Source organism: Corylus avellana, chromosome ca2 (assembly GCF_901000735.1).
Source record: "Corylus avellana chromosome ca2, CavTom2PMs-1.0".
NCBI lineage: Eukaryota > Viridiplantae > Streptophyta > Magnoliopsida > Fagales > Betulaceae > Corylus > Corylus avellana.
The window spans coordinates 21,880,240-21,894,274 of record NC_081542.1 but is presented as its reverse complement, the minus strand read 5'-3'; the positions used below and the strand labels follow the sequence as shown (position 1 = coordinate 21,894,274).

Sequence of the window (14,035 nt, the reverse complement as noted above, 5' to 3'; positions counted from 1 at the left end):
TTGGGCCTTGAGATGGAGAAGCACCCTACACCATATCGCTTGGAGTGGCTCAAAAGGGCAACGAGGTAATTGTATCTAAACGTTGCCTTGTGAATTTTTTTCATTGGGAAGAGGTATAAGGATAAGGTGTGATGTGACATGGTGGCGATGGATGCATGCCACATACTACTAGGGAGGCCATGGCAATATGATAGGAATGCGCATCATGACGTAAGGAAGAACACCTACAATTTTTTGGTGGACAATATGAAGCTCACTCTCCTACCTGATCTGAGAGAAGGGCCCAAACCTTCAATAGGGATGGGTCAAACTCTGTTGGCCAGACATGAATTCATTAGGGAGATGCTAGAATCAGATTGTGGGTATCTACTAGTGGTAAAGAAGGCAATAAAATAGAAGAGGTTCCAGAAGAAGTCAAGGGGTTAGTAGAAGAATTTGCAAACGTATTTTCGGTGGAATTACTCGATGAGCTGCCCCCTTTTCATGACATACAACACCAAATTGATTTGGTGCTGGGATCGAGTTTACCTAACTGGCCACACTACTGCATGAACCCCAAAGAGCATGAAGAGTTGAGGCGACAAGTGGAGGGGTTATTGGCCAAATGGCATATTCGAGAGAGTTTGAGTCCATGTGCGGTACCGGCTTTACTCACTCCCAAAAAGGATGGTTCATGGAGGATGTGCGTGAATAGTAGAGCCATCAACAAGATCACTATGAGGTATCGGTTTCCTATTCCCCGGTTGGATGATTTGTTGGACCAATTGAGCAGGGCAATGATATTCACCAAGCTGGATCTAAGAAGTGGGTATCATCAAATTCGGGTGGGGCCAAGTGATGAGTGGAAAACAACGTTTAAGACGCTGGAGGGGCTCTTTGAATGGTTGGTGATGCCATTCGGGTTATCTAATGCACCTAGCACATTCATGAGAGTGATGAACCAAGCCTTTCAGCCTCTTATAGGGAGGTTTGTAGTGGTATACTTTGATGACATACTTATTTACAGCGCCAATAGAGAGACACACATTCAACATGTGAGGGATATACTTCAAGTGCTCCGAAAGGAGAAGTTCTACGCATCACCGGCCAAGTGCTCATTCATGATTGATTCGGTGCTTTTTCTTGGCTATGTGGTGTCTAAAGATGGGTTGGTGGTGGGCAAATCGAAAGTGGCGGCCGTACGGGATTGGCCCATTCCTACTACATTACATGAGGTGAAAAGTTTCCATGGTTTGGTTTCATTTAATAGGCATTTAATTCCTAATTTTAGCACCACCATGGCGCTTATCATGGAGTGCATGAAGGCGGAAAAATTCTCTTGGAGGGAGGTGGCTACTAAAGCATTTGAGTTGATTAAACTCAAGTTGACATCCCATTGCTTGTCCTTCCAGATTTTGAATTGCGATTCGAGTTGCATTGTGACACTTCCAAAGTCGGCATTGGAGCAATATTGAGTCAAGGTGGAAGACTGGTTGCATTCTTTAGTGAAAAGTTGAGTGGCTCAAGGCTCAACTATAGTACATATGACGTGGGGTTTTACGTATTAGTGCAATCATTGAGACATTGAAACTCTTACCTAGCCTACAATGATTTTATCTTGTACTCGGATCATGAGGCGCTGAAGCACCTCAATAGTTAAGATAAACTATCCTCCCGGCATGCAAAGTGGGCTGCATATGTGCAACAATTCTCCTTCACCATCAAACACAAGTCAGGAGCTTTGAACAAAGTGGCCGACGCCCTTAGCCGGAAGTCAACGCTCTTGACCACCATGGAGAACGAGGTAATTGGTTTTGACCTTTTAAAGGATTTTTTATCAACTGACCCTCTTTTTGGCCTTATTGTTGATGATGTATCTTCAGGAGTTCGGAGTGATTTTGGGCTGCATAATGGGTTCCTCTTCAAGGGGACTCAACTATGCATTCCCGACGGCAGTCTCCAGTTGAGGATTATTCAAGAGCACAATAATGAAGGGCACACGGGGCGTGACAAAACTTTCCAGCTGGTGGCGGAGAAATTTTATTGGCTAAGCATGAAGAAGGAGGTGGAGAAATTGGTGCCCTGTTGTAGGGTGTGCCAAGTATCAAAAGGAGCGGCTACAAATGCCGGTTTATATATGCCGCTACCTATTTCGGAGGGACCATGGACTAATGTGAGCATGGATTTTGTGTTGGGTTTACCTCGGGCCCAAAAAGTTTCAGACCGCGACACGCGATTCCTTTGCAACTTTTGGCGGTGCTTATGACAGTTATCTCTAACAAGGCTTGATTTCAGTAGCGCTTACCACCCACAAACGGACGGGCAAACGGAGGTTTTAATCGGTCATTGGGGGCGTTGCTTAGGAGCTTGATGGGTGAGCACCTCAAGTCATGGCCCTAGCAGTTGTACCAAGCTGAGTTCGCTTACAATCGGTCCATCAACCGGAGCATCGGCCTTAGTCAATTCACCGTCATCTATGGGAGTAATCCGCGAGCACCACTGGATTTAGCACCTCTCCCTGATTTAAAAAGGATACACACCAAGGCCGAGGATCTTATTGTGCAAATACAAGAAGGTCACAAGTTAACCATCAACAACCTACAAGAATCAATGGCGAAGTACAAGGCTGATGCGAACAAGAATCGGCGTGCTTTGGAATTTGAAGAAGGTGATTTTGTGTGGGCGGTTTTAACTAAAGATAGATTTCCTATTGGTGAGTACAATAAGCTAGTGGCTTGCAACATTGGTATGGTAGAGATTGTGAAGAAGATCAATCCTAATGCTTATCAGTTGAAATTGCCGAGCCATATCAAGATGTTCGATGTTTTCAATGTCAAGCATCTTGTGCCGTTTATGGAAGACTCGTCGGAGGAGGATGCGAATTCGAGGGCGAATTCTATTCAACCTGGGGAGGATGATGTAGACTACAATGCCTGGGAGTATATGAGGAAGACCCAAATGGATGATTGTGTGAAGACGCCCCGAAAGATGGTGACACGTTCCCAGACTCGTGCGGCAAAGGAGGTAGTTCCTGGAACTGCGATCGATCGCACCTTGACTACGATCGAGCATAGTGCACCTGATATGGAGAAGGTCATCTCTGGAACTGCGATTGATCCACCCCTGCATTAGTGATCGAGAGCAGAAGTCCCTGGAAGTGCGACCAAGCCTACGACCAACCGCACAGTCGAGCGCACAAGTCCCTTGTAGTGCTATCGATCGCACTATACCTGCGATCGAGCGCACTCGGGATAATCTATGTTAATTTTCGGCTGTTATTTGCTTTAAACCAACTTTGTTTACTTATTTTACTAGGATTAGGGTTTTGGGAGCCTTATTTTCGTCCTTGACTAGTATTAGGAGTCTTGGGGCTATAAATACATGATTATAGCCTCTTGAAAAGACAGTTTATGTTATTTGATCAGTTTTATCTAAATAAGAATTACTCAGATGAGTTTTCTTCATATTTTGCTTTTAAACCTTAGATAGATTCTATAATTTTGAGAAGAATTCTCAGATCCTTGATAGACTTCAGATCTAAAAATTATTTATCCTTCTTTTTGTATTGTTTTATTCGCTTCCCACTTAGTCAGGCTGCATCATCTAGTCAACTTGTAGAAGAAGTCCACCTAACTAAACATCCTCCACACAAAGTTTTCAGGCTTCGTCACCCACTATTTCTTAGTTTGATGACAACATATTACTTTTTAATTGGCATTGAACCAAAATTATTAAAAAAAAAAAAAACTATTATTAATTATTTTTTAAAAACTAATTTTTTTTTTTTTTTTAAAAAAAAAACAATTAATCATAGGAATTCATTAAGTTGTCGGCCACCCACACAATTGATTACCATTTCAGGGTTTTATTTATTTATTTATTTTTTGTTTTATTTATTTATTTTATTTTTAAGTTTGAAAGAAAATAAAAAATAATATGAATTTTTTTTTTTTTTGAAAAACATTGTCTATTCCTTTAGAGAAACTATTCCTTTCACCTTTTAGCGGAATATGTATTTCTCTTTGTAAGAAAGTAACTATTCAAAGAAATAGGCTCTAGCAAATTAAAGAATATGTACATTCCATTATACCCCTATTTCGCGAATCAAACGATGCTCTATAGAAAATGACTAATTTAATTATTTAGTTTGCATTCATTCTGGTACTATGAATGAAATTTGTGCAAATGAGAAGAAAGAAAAATATTCATTTACTTCCAATCCATAAACTTGTGCAAAACAATTTACGTACTTTTGAACTCATTCTTCATCTATTCACATAATTCAGTATTCTATATATATATATACATACATGAGTAATGAAAATCTCGACAAGAAAGCAAACTTAATTAGCCTGGATGCTGATTTGCAGTCTTCAAAATGGTGCAAATGTACGAGTTTGATTCGTTATGTCCAAATGATAGAAATTGAATTCAAATTGGTTCATTTTGCTACAACTTTTTAGTTTGGACGTTGTTATATATATATATATATATATGGTGGTATAAAACATATTTGGCTTAGTGCCAGGGGAGGAAAGAGTATATATGAAGAAATTCATAAATAAATTAATAGGAAATAAATAAAATAGAAGAATAAATAGAAAATGCAGACATTAGAGAAGAGCCTAAATGGCTATATCCTGCTCTTATTCCTTCATTATATTTTCAATATAAAATGCTCATATCTAAAAAAATAAAATTAGGATATGTGAAGATAATACAAATATGGTATTAGGTGGAGATATTACCAAATCATATTTTTATACAATCAAATTTGATTGTTATATAAAATCGAAGATGATGGCTGAAAACTCATAAGAGTTGGTGACAACCAAAGCTAGCTAGTGACCAGAGTTGGTGGCGGTCAGAAATGGTAGCAGCCGATCGACAACGATGACCAAAGATGGGTCTTTAACAACAATTGGCCAAAACATGACCAACCATGGGACAAATATGATAATGAACTTATACTTAAAAAGGGATGAAAATAGAGCCAACTATAGAGCTTTAAACGGCCGTGGATCATCAAAGCAAGACCAACAAAAGCCAAATTATTAGGCCAACAAAAGGCCAAAAGATGAGCTATACAGGCCTAATATAGGCCACTTGGCTTCTTATTTTTATTCAACCAATTATTATTATTATTATTATTTTTTCTAAGTTTCCCTTTTTTTTTTTGAAGTACTAATAAACAACTAGAAAAACTGACTGTCCTTTGAGAGATGCTGAAACACAAGGACTAATTAAACGACAGTGTCTTTTGTTCTTTTGAGAAGACAAGCCTTGGGCAACTTGACAAGCTTCACAAACAAACAATCAAACAATTTGGGCAACTAAAAGTAACTAATTAATTGTTTAACTAATTTCCTGGAATCCGCCATTGAAGTGCGACAGAGGTGTTTCATAATCAAATCTTCATCGTTTGGATCCAAGAATGCCATAGTGTGAGGACAAACAAGATGTTGAGTTGTTTTCACAGCAAACAATGTTTTCTTTGGAACAATTAGCGGGGACCATCCACGTTCTTTAACCTGTCACAAAATGATCAACATGTTAATATAAAACAAAAAAGAAAAATGCACTATCGCAAAAGCCAAAAAGCTAAACGCGCCTTACGATGAGCATCTTAAGTTTGAACAGGTGCTAGACCTAGTTCGAACGCCCACACTCTAATCTGGTACGTCCAAATGTCTTCATAAACTCAAATGACGTACAAATGTGATATGAATAATAATATTGAACTATAGGATAATGCATTTTTTATATTTACTAGAAGCAAGACTTACAACTGTCCAAAACACTCATTATCTCATATGCGGATAATGGATTAACGGCAATAACCACACATAGATGTGGATGGTAATTGCAATATGCGAATATTGATATAGTAAAAATTATTATTCGCATTTTGCGAATGCAGGTAATGATATTGCTAATGTTGGAGATGCTCGATCTTATCAATGGCGCGAGCCACTCTGTCTTTGAAAAGCTTTTAAGATATCACGTGCCCGGTTTTGAAATATTTGCTTAATTTGAGAGGAATCGAGAGGGCCCATGGGAACCTTGGTGAAGAATTAAGATATACCAGCGAACTGGCATTGGCCCTTGGGAACCCATGGGTTATAAAATATGTTTATGAAACATTACCTATGATTAATACTTTTATATGGCAAGGTTTTCTTGGATTCTACTAATTCTCTGTCGCTTTCTATCGTCCGTTCTCTTGTTCCATTCACTGGACACAAGCTGTACACTGCAATATTTAACTATGTTTTCATGTCACAGTAATCGAGATTATTGCAAATTAAGTTTCATTAGTGAGAAAAGAAAAGAGATGTCGGATCGAGGAAATGCATATATAATATTTAACTACGTACGATTGATTCTACATTATTTAAGTGCAATTTTAATCGTGTTTATATGAACTTTTGGGCACTCATTTTTTGGAAAAATACTATGCAATTATTTTAATATAAAAGACATTTTTTTTTTTCTTTCTATCTCTTTCTTATTTCTTTCATCTAACATTTATTTGAAAGAATATTTATGGCTATGCTATATATATATTGACAACTCATGTTTAGATGAGCATCAAGTTGGTCAAAGCTCTTCAACATGGACGTTTTTCTGATGCTTCAATTTTTTATTTTTTATTTTTTATTTTTTTGATTTTATTAACACCTTTCCCACAGTGGAATAATGGTTTCACATGACCACACGTCTTTACACAGGCGAGGGTGCATCGGTTCATGAAGTTTGTACATATCTCTTTATATTATATTTAGGATCAACTCTTTCTATGTCGTTTTCCTTTTGTAATGCTAGCTCGTATTAGACAATGAGGTAATACTTTTCTCCCTTATACTTGTGGGAGAACACAACTTGATCCTTAATCTATGATATAATTATATGTAATTGACAAGGAATCAACGAAAGAATATAAATTCAAATTCCGAATTTTGACAATTATGGAGAAAAATCAAGAATTTTCATTATTTATTAGATTTATATATGTACCGAATTCAATTAAAACTACGTCATTATTGTGAGATCGGTGGTTGTGAGATAAAAATAATTGTACTTTATAAAATTCTAAAACTCCAAATTTGTTCCAAAAGGGAGTAGATTAAACATACACCTTCCATGAAAGAGGAAAGATCAACTCATAATTAAGATTCCAAGCACGCTCATTTGAGTAACAATCCCTATCAAATTAACATGCCGTTACTCAGAATTCTCATACTTTGGCAGCATATTTTAATGGTAGTCTTATAGTAGTAGTAAGAGGAAAGATAAACAAACCAATAAGCATTATAAAGGCTCCGTTCGTTTTGGCGTAAAACGATTTTTGAAAAATATTTTTAGTATTTTTTGGTATTTGATGCGATAGAAAATAATAATCAATGGAAAACATTTTTGGTTTGAACAAAAAAGCTTATTTAATTTTCATCAAACAATTTCCCTTTTTTAAATGTGTAAACTATTTTATGATTTTTTGAATTTCTCATTCTTAAATCACCAAGACTTCGCCGTGACCCCATTAGGATACTGCCAGGACTTCGCGAGGGACACCATTGGGACTCCGTCAGGATAGTGGAGAGATTTCATCAGGACTCTTTAGGGATCAGGTCGGGACACCACTGGGACTTAGTCAGGACATTGCCGAGACACCTCTAGGACCTAGGTGGGACACCTTCGGGACCCTGTCAAGCCCTAGCCAAGACATCATCAGGCATCTGTCGAGACACTACCAAAATCCTGCTAGGACACAACAGGACATTGTTGGCGAGACTTGGCCAAGACACCATTTAGACTTCGCCGTGATACGGTTGGGACACCACTAGGCCTCTACCGAGATTCGAACAGGGCATCAGTATGGGGTGGCAGGTGATCCCCAACGCCTATGGAGTGGTAGCCCTAGTGTTGGCCACCCCTTCATTTAAAAAAAAATAAAAAAATAAAAAAATAAAAAAAAACTTTTTTTTAATTAAATTATTAAATAATTATTATTTTAAAGTGATGTGGCAAAAATGCTCACTTGGCACTAACATAAGGCACAATTTTGGATGGAAAACCAAAGGAAAGATATGTTGCACCTTTTTGATAAGCTTAGGCTGTTAAAATCATAATAATAATAAAAAAAACATTTGAGGTATAATTTGTTTTTACACTTTGACTCAGGGATGTATCTAAAAAATTCCCTTTAATTAATTAAGACAAATGATAGAATCCTAACAATAATTAATTAACTAATAGCACGAATTTATGAAAAAAATAAAAATAAACAGTCATGATATTTACAATATATAATGAATGAATAAGTTAATTGAGAAACTCATGAAAAAGTTTGAATTCGTTCGAAAAATAAATGAACCATGCTTGAAGAGAGTATCTAGCTCAGTGATAAGCTCGAGCTGGGCTTGTGTTTGAAATAAAGCTAAAATGAACCGAACTTTTAACAATCTATATTCAACTCGATTCACTTACAATCTTAGTTTAATATGTAACCGTGAGCTACGTGGAATAAAATTAAATAGCAAAATAAATAAACCAATAATGTAGTGAACTGTGTTTATTACATTTGTTTTTATCTCTATATAATGATGAATACTATCTTGCACATCTACTGCTTTGTTTTGGCCAAAACTCATGCAAGGTTGAGAATCAAAAGACTCCCCGTTTCTTCGGACTTCTCAAGAGGCTCTGAAGCTCAATCTGTAAGGGCAAGAATTCGAATAGTAAGTAATGTCAATTACGTGTAGTAAATCTTCATCATATATATTTTTTTTATCATCATGACTTTAGCATTTTTCTCTTTTTCTTTACCATTATTCTTTTATTCTTAACTTCGTATATTGTTTCAATTTTTAACACTAGCATCATACCTTTATTTCTTCTTTCGAACCCTTAAATCAAAATCTTGGTACTTTTGTCATGGTGGTTCTGATTTACCATTTCGCAAATCTGGTAGAAGAAAAGTTAACGAAAAACCAGAAGAAAAATGAAGAAAAGGAAACATGAATTTGTACTTAAACCTGTACTTATTTTTTTCTTTTTTTACTTTGTCCTCTTAAAAAGAAAATTTAAATCCAGCCCCGCCCTCTAAACTTAAATTTGTACTTACGTATCTATGAGTTTAGGTTGTGTAAGTTCAAGGAAGAAAACATGAAATGAGCAAGAAAAATGGAAAAGAATTCCATACTGTATTTACTCTTCAATCATTCTCTCTCCCTCTAAATCTTTAACTTGTTGATATCTCAATACATAACTTATCTAAAAATGTTCATATCTCAATTTTCTATCAGAATTATTTTTACGAAACCAGCAAAAAAACAAAAAAATGGAAGACGGTGCAAGTACTGAAATATCTCCAGCAACAGGTTCGTCCTACATATCTACTCCTCCTAAAACATCGTCTTCAAATATCTCAAGTGTGTCAAGTATTGAAATATCTCCAGCAACAGGTTCGTCCTACAGCTCTACTCCTCCTAAAACATCGTCTTCTAATATCTCAAGTGTGTCAAGTACTGAAATATCTCCAGCAACAGGTTCGTCCTACAGCTCTACTCCTCCTAAAACATCGTCTTCAAATATCTCAAGTGTGTCAAGTATTGAAATATCTCCAGCAACAGGTTCGTCCTACAGCTCTACTCCTCCTAAAACATCGTCTTCTAATATCTCAAGTGTGTCAAGTACTGAAATATCTCCAGCAACAGGTTCGTCCTACAGCTCTACTCTTCCTCCTAAAACATCGTCGTCTAATATCTCATGTGTGTCAAGTACTGAAATATCTCCAGCAAGCAATAATTCAGCTGGGACATCAAAAGGAAAGTCCCCAATCCCAAGTGAAGATCTTGAAGGTAAGTGTCACTCTCTCTCTTTGGTCATAACAGGTGACTGAGTTATTTTCGATTTATCTTAGCTAGGGAAAAGTGTTGCGAATGCATTTATACCACGTTTAAAAAAAATTTAACAAAACTCATAAAAACCCATATTTAACAAGCTCCCTTCTTTACTTTTTATTTAATTCTTATCATAGACGTGCCTTACATTCCAAGAGCCAAAAAGTTAAAATTATATAATTTTTTAAGCTTATAAAACGTTCCTTCTAAAACATCGTCTTCTCATGATAATGCAGTCCATCAAGGAGCCGCTCCTAATCATCACTCGAGTATGACAAGTTCTGAAATATCTCCAGCAGGCAATAATTCAGCTGGGACATCACAAGGAAAGTCCCCAAGCCAAAGTGAAGATCTTGAAAGTGAAACTGATGCGGGTAAGTGTCACTCTCTCTCTTTGGTCATAACAGGTGACGGAAAAGTGATGCGAATGCGTTTATACATCTTGCAAAAACTGCATTGCATGTGAATCTTCTGTTAAACACACCTTCTGCATATATCTGCATGCACCATTTCTGATTTATGTTAGGCCAAAGTGTCACCTTCTGTACGCCAAAACAATAATAACAAATAATGAAGCAAACGAACAATTACAAAGGAAAAAAAGAAGAAAGAAGACAAAATTTCACTTGCTGCACATACGTATGGTCATGGGATAAATTAGTTCATCCAACATCTTAGCATGCATCCAAGTGGCATGATTTTTCTCCACAAGTTGAAATTAATACACTTGAGTTTTTTCTTTTTCTTTTTCTTTTTCTAAATAAAACATAAAAAATTTCCAGACGAAATAATATTACATGAAAAGCGTACCACTGGTGCTCCCCTCCTTCGAGCTGCCATAAGAGGTGATTGGCCGGCTGCTAAGACTTTTCTTGAGGAAAACCCAGAGTATGTTCAAGCTCCCATAACTAGAGAAAAATCGACAGTACTTCACATTGCGGCGGCTGCACAACACACCACTTTTATAGAAGGATTGTTGTCTTTGGAATTAGGGATGACTCCGGAGGACGTGGCAATAATGCAAACCAGTTATGGATATACGGCCCTTCACTCTGCTGCTCAATCAGGGAACGTCGATATTGCTGAACAGCTAGTGCGAAAAAACAAAGAACTGCCATTCGTCCGTAATGAAGAAGAAGAAATGGCACTCCATGTTGCAGCTTATCTAGGACAGACAAACTTGGTCTCGCATCTATTCTCTGATAGTTTTTTTGAAAAGTTGACTCGTGAGGAACGCATTAAGCTCTTTCATTATACTATTTGCAATGATATGTATGGTAAGCCCTATGTCTCACTAGAAACATATTAGCTACCATACTATAAGGATTTCTTAATTAACCTTTTGACAATGATTAAACTAATGTGCCGTTGTTATGGACAGATATAGCGCTGAAAATTCTGGGAATGGATGCAGAATTAGCAACTACCGACTATAAAGGTAGCCCATATGGGTGGAAAGCTTTGCAAGAGTTGGCAAAGAAACCTTTTGCAATTGGCAGCGAAAGCCGACCATCATACTGGAAAAGTTGCTTAAATTCCTGTATGTTTGCCTCCATCCAGACTTCTTTATTTGCAGGGATATATATATACACACACAACATTTCCAAGCAGCTCTTTTATTACATTAATCACAACTGGATCACCTTGGCATAGGGAAATGCTCTTATTTGATTTCATCAAATCTTTAGATGAGATGATCTACTCCTAAACTAAGGAAAATTCTATGAGGGAAATTATTTTCTATTTTATAAGTCTCAATCTATTGTAATATACTTGTAACTATTTCCTTTATACACACACAAGGACATGGGGGTAGCATTTTTTCTTTTCTTTTTTAGGAAAAAAGCTGGCATTTTTACTTAAATTCAAAAGATAGAAGAGATTTAAAGCTAGCATATCTTAAGAAGTCAGTAATTAGGACATGACTAGCCGCATCGATTGCTTTAGTCATCTCTGCATTTTCATTTTATAAAGATTTCAATATAATTTCTTATTATGGAAAATGGTAAAATAATTAAATATATTTAATATTTCTTTATTACCAATTCACCTATGATTTCTGAATAGATTCTTTTTCTCAACCATAGGGTTCAAAGGGGTCTATAACAAAGATTTGACAAAGACAAGAGACAACCATCATCAATTAGTTGATGACCTTTGGAAAATGGTTCAAATTCCAAGGAAACAGTTCTTACCAAACTGGGATCGCTATGATGTGACTTTAATTTTTGAAGCAGCAAAAATTGGAAATGTTGAATTTCTAATTGAACTTGCAAACTCTTATCCTGACCTTTTATGGCAACTAGACAAAACTCAAATGAGCATATTTCACATTGCTGTTTCATGTCGCCATGAGAGTGTGTTCAATCTAATATATGAGATAGGTGGTAACAAAGATAGCCTTGCATCCTATGCAAATTCAATAACCAAAGACAACATGTTGCATTTAGCTGGACAATTGGCTCCTTTACATCGACTAAATATCGTATCAGGAGCAGCCCTTCAAATGCAACGAGAGTTGTTGTGGTTTAAGGTGAGCAATAAAATTAATTTTTTTTTTCCCTTCTAATTGCATATATAATGGTTCAACTCTTACCTGTCAATTTATACCTGGTCAATTGTAGGAGATAGAAAAGATTGTGCCACAGTCATGCCTAAACAGCTTGAATTCACAAAACAAAACACCTAAGCAAGTATTTACAATGGAGCATTCAGATTTGAGAAAAGATGGTGAAAAGTGGATGAGGGAAACATCGAACTATTGCATGCTCGTGGCAACATTGATTGCTACTGTGATTTTTGCTGCGGCCTTCACTGTACCAGGTGGCAACGATCAAACAACAGGAACTCCTCTTTTCTTTAGAAGCAACTGGTTAATGGTATTTTTCATATCAGATGCAATAGCACTGTGTTCCTCTTCCACCTCAATAGCAATTTTCTTGTCAATTCTCACGTCACGTTACACAGAAGAGGAGTTCTTAACGTCATTACCTTCAAAGTTGATGCTTGGATTTGCCACACTCTTCCTCTCCATGGTGGGCATGATGGTAGCCTTCAGCGCAACTTGCTTTCTAGTGTATACAAGAGTAAGGGCTTGGGCTTCGTTTGCAGTAGTCATTTCAGTTGGTATCCCAATTATTTTGTTTGTTGGACTACATCTCAGGCTTTTTGTTGATATATTCCACTCAACTTACAATTCTAGATTTCTTTTTCGGCCAAATGAATGTAGACTTTTTCAGCAGAAGATGCAAGACAAACAAAAAGAAAAGAAAATTGGAAGAGGTTCAAGTGATCTTGAAGACGGAAGGTAAAGGAAGACAATTGATTGGTATTTATCTTAAATTTTCCATCAAGACTTATTTGGTTTGTACATACTATCCTATAACCCGAGCTATGCGAGGGTTTTTCATTATAATTTAATTCTAAAAATATTTTTACGAAAATGACTTAGAAAAAAATATAAATAATAATAATGAAAAGGAAAAAAAGGAAAGAAAATTAGGGTTATAGAGGAATTCATTAAATTCAAACACCTATTGATTTTTGCCCTATGGTAACGATTTTGTGGACCGAATTAAACCAACACTAAACAAAAAAATTAATACGAGTCATAAAATGCCAGTTGTGACAAATTTAGCTACCCTAAAACCATTTTACATATCAAAATTTGGTTATTTTTCAACCGACTTTTTTTTAACCATTGTTACTTCAATTATTTCACAACTATTGAATGTATATGCAACTAAGTAAGAAACCGTTAAAATTTTTGGCCTATTTAACAATGTTAGCAACCCGAAAACCATTTTAAATGTTAAATTTTGGTTAACAATATTATTATTTTTAGTGCATTATTTAATAATCATTTCATTAGTGGTGATGCATATTGTTGTCAGTGGAATATTTGGCCTCAAGAAAGTTATTTTAGCTTTGAATTTAACTATTCATTTGCCAATTTTCACGCTTCTTCCCAGAGACTACATTATAATTTAATTTCAAAAATATTTTTACAAAAATGTCTTGGAAAAGAATAACAAAAAATATAAATAATAATAATAATAACGGAAAAGAAATAAAAAAAGAAAGAAATGAAATGATATAGAGAAATGCATTAAATTTCAAAGATAGGGTTTCTAACAACCCACAGTATTAATCCC

General features: G+C 36.1%; 1 protein-coding gene across 1 annotated transcript; it reads left to right on the top strand.

Annotated features, from left to right (window-relative positions):
* The first annotated feature begins 9,319 nt into the window (after positions 1 to 9,319).
* LOC132169319 (ankyrin repeat-containing protein NPR4-like) lies at positions 9,320 to 13,192 on the top strand. The gene is made up of 6 exons (XM_059580373.1): positions 9,320 to 9,839; positions 10,118 to 10,255; positions 10,664 to 11,158; positions 11,263 to 11,421; positions 11,969 to 12,414; positions 12,506 to 13,192. The coding sequence occupies exons 1-6, from the start codon at positions 9,320 to 9,322 to the stop codon at positions 13,190 to 13,192; spliced, it is 2,445 nt and encodes an 814-aa protein (XP_059436356.1).
* Positions 13,193 to 14,035: the final 843 nt, after the last annotated feature.

Excerpts from the sequence above, each read along its gene's own strand:
- LOC132169319 (XM_059580373.1), top strand. The coding sequence starts at position 9,320 with ATGGAAGACGGTGCAAGTACTGAAATATCTCCAGCAACAGGTTCGTCC. Across the intron at positions 11,159-11,262 it reads TATTTGCAATGATATGTATG|ATATAGCGCTGAAAATTCTG; the intron begins GTAAGCCCTATG and ends TGTTATGGACAG. Across the intron at positions 11,422-11,968 it reads GAAAAGTTGCTTAAATTCCT|GGTTCAAAGGGGTCTATAAC; the intron begins GTATGTTTGCCT and ends TCTCAACCATAG.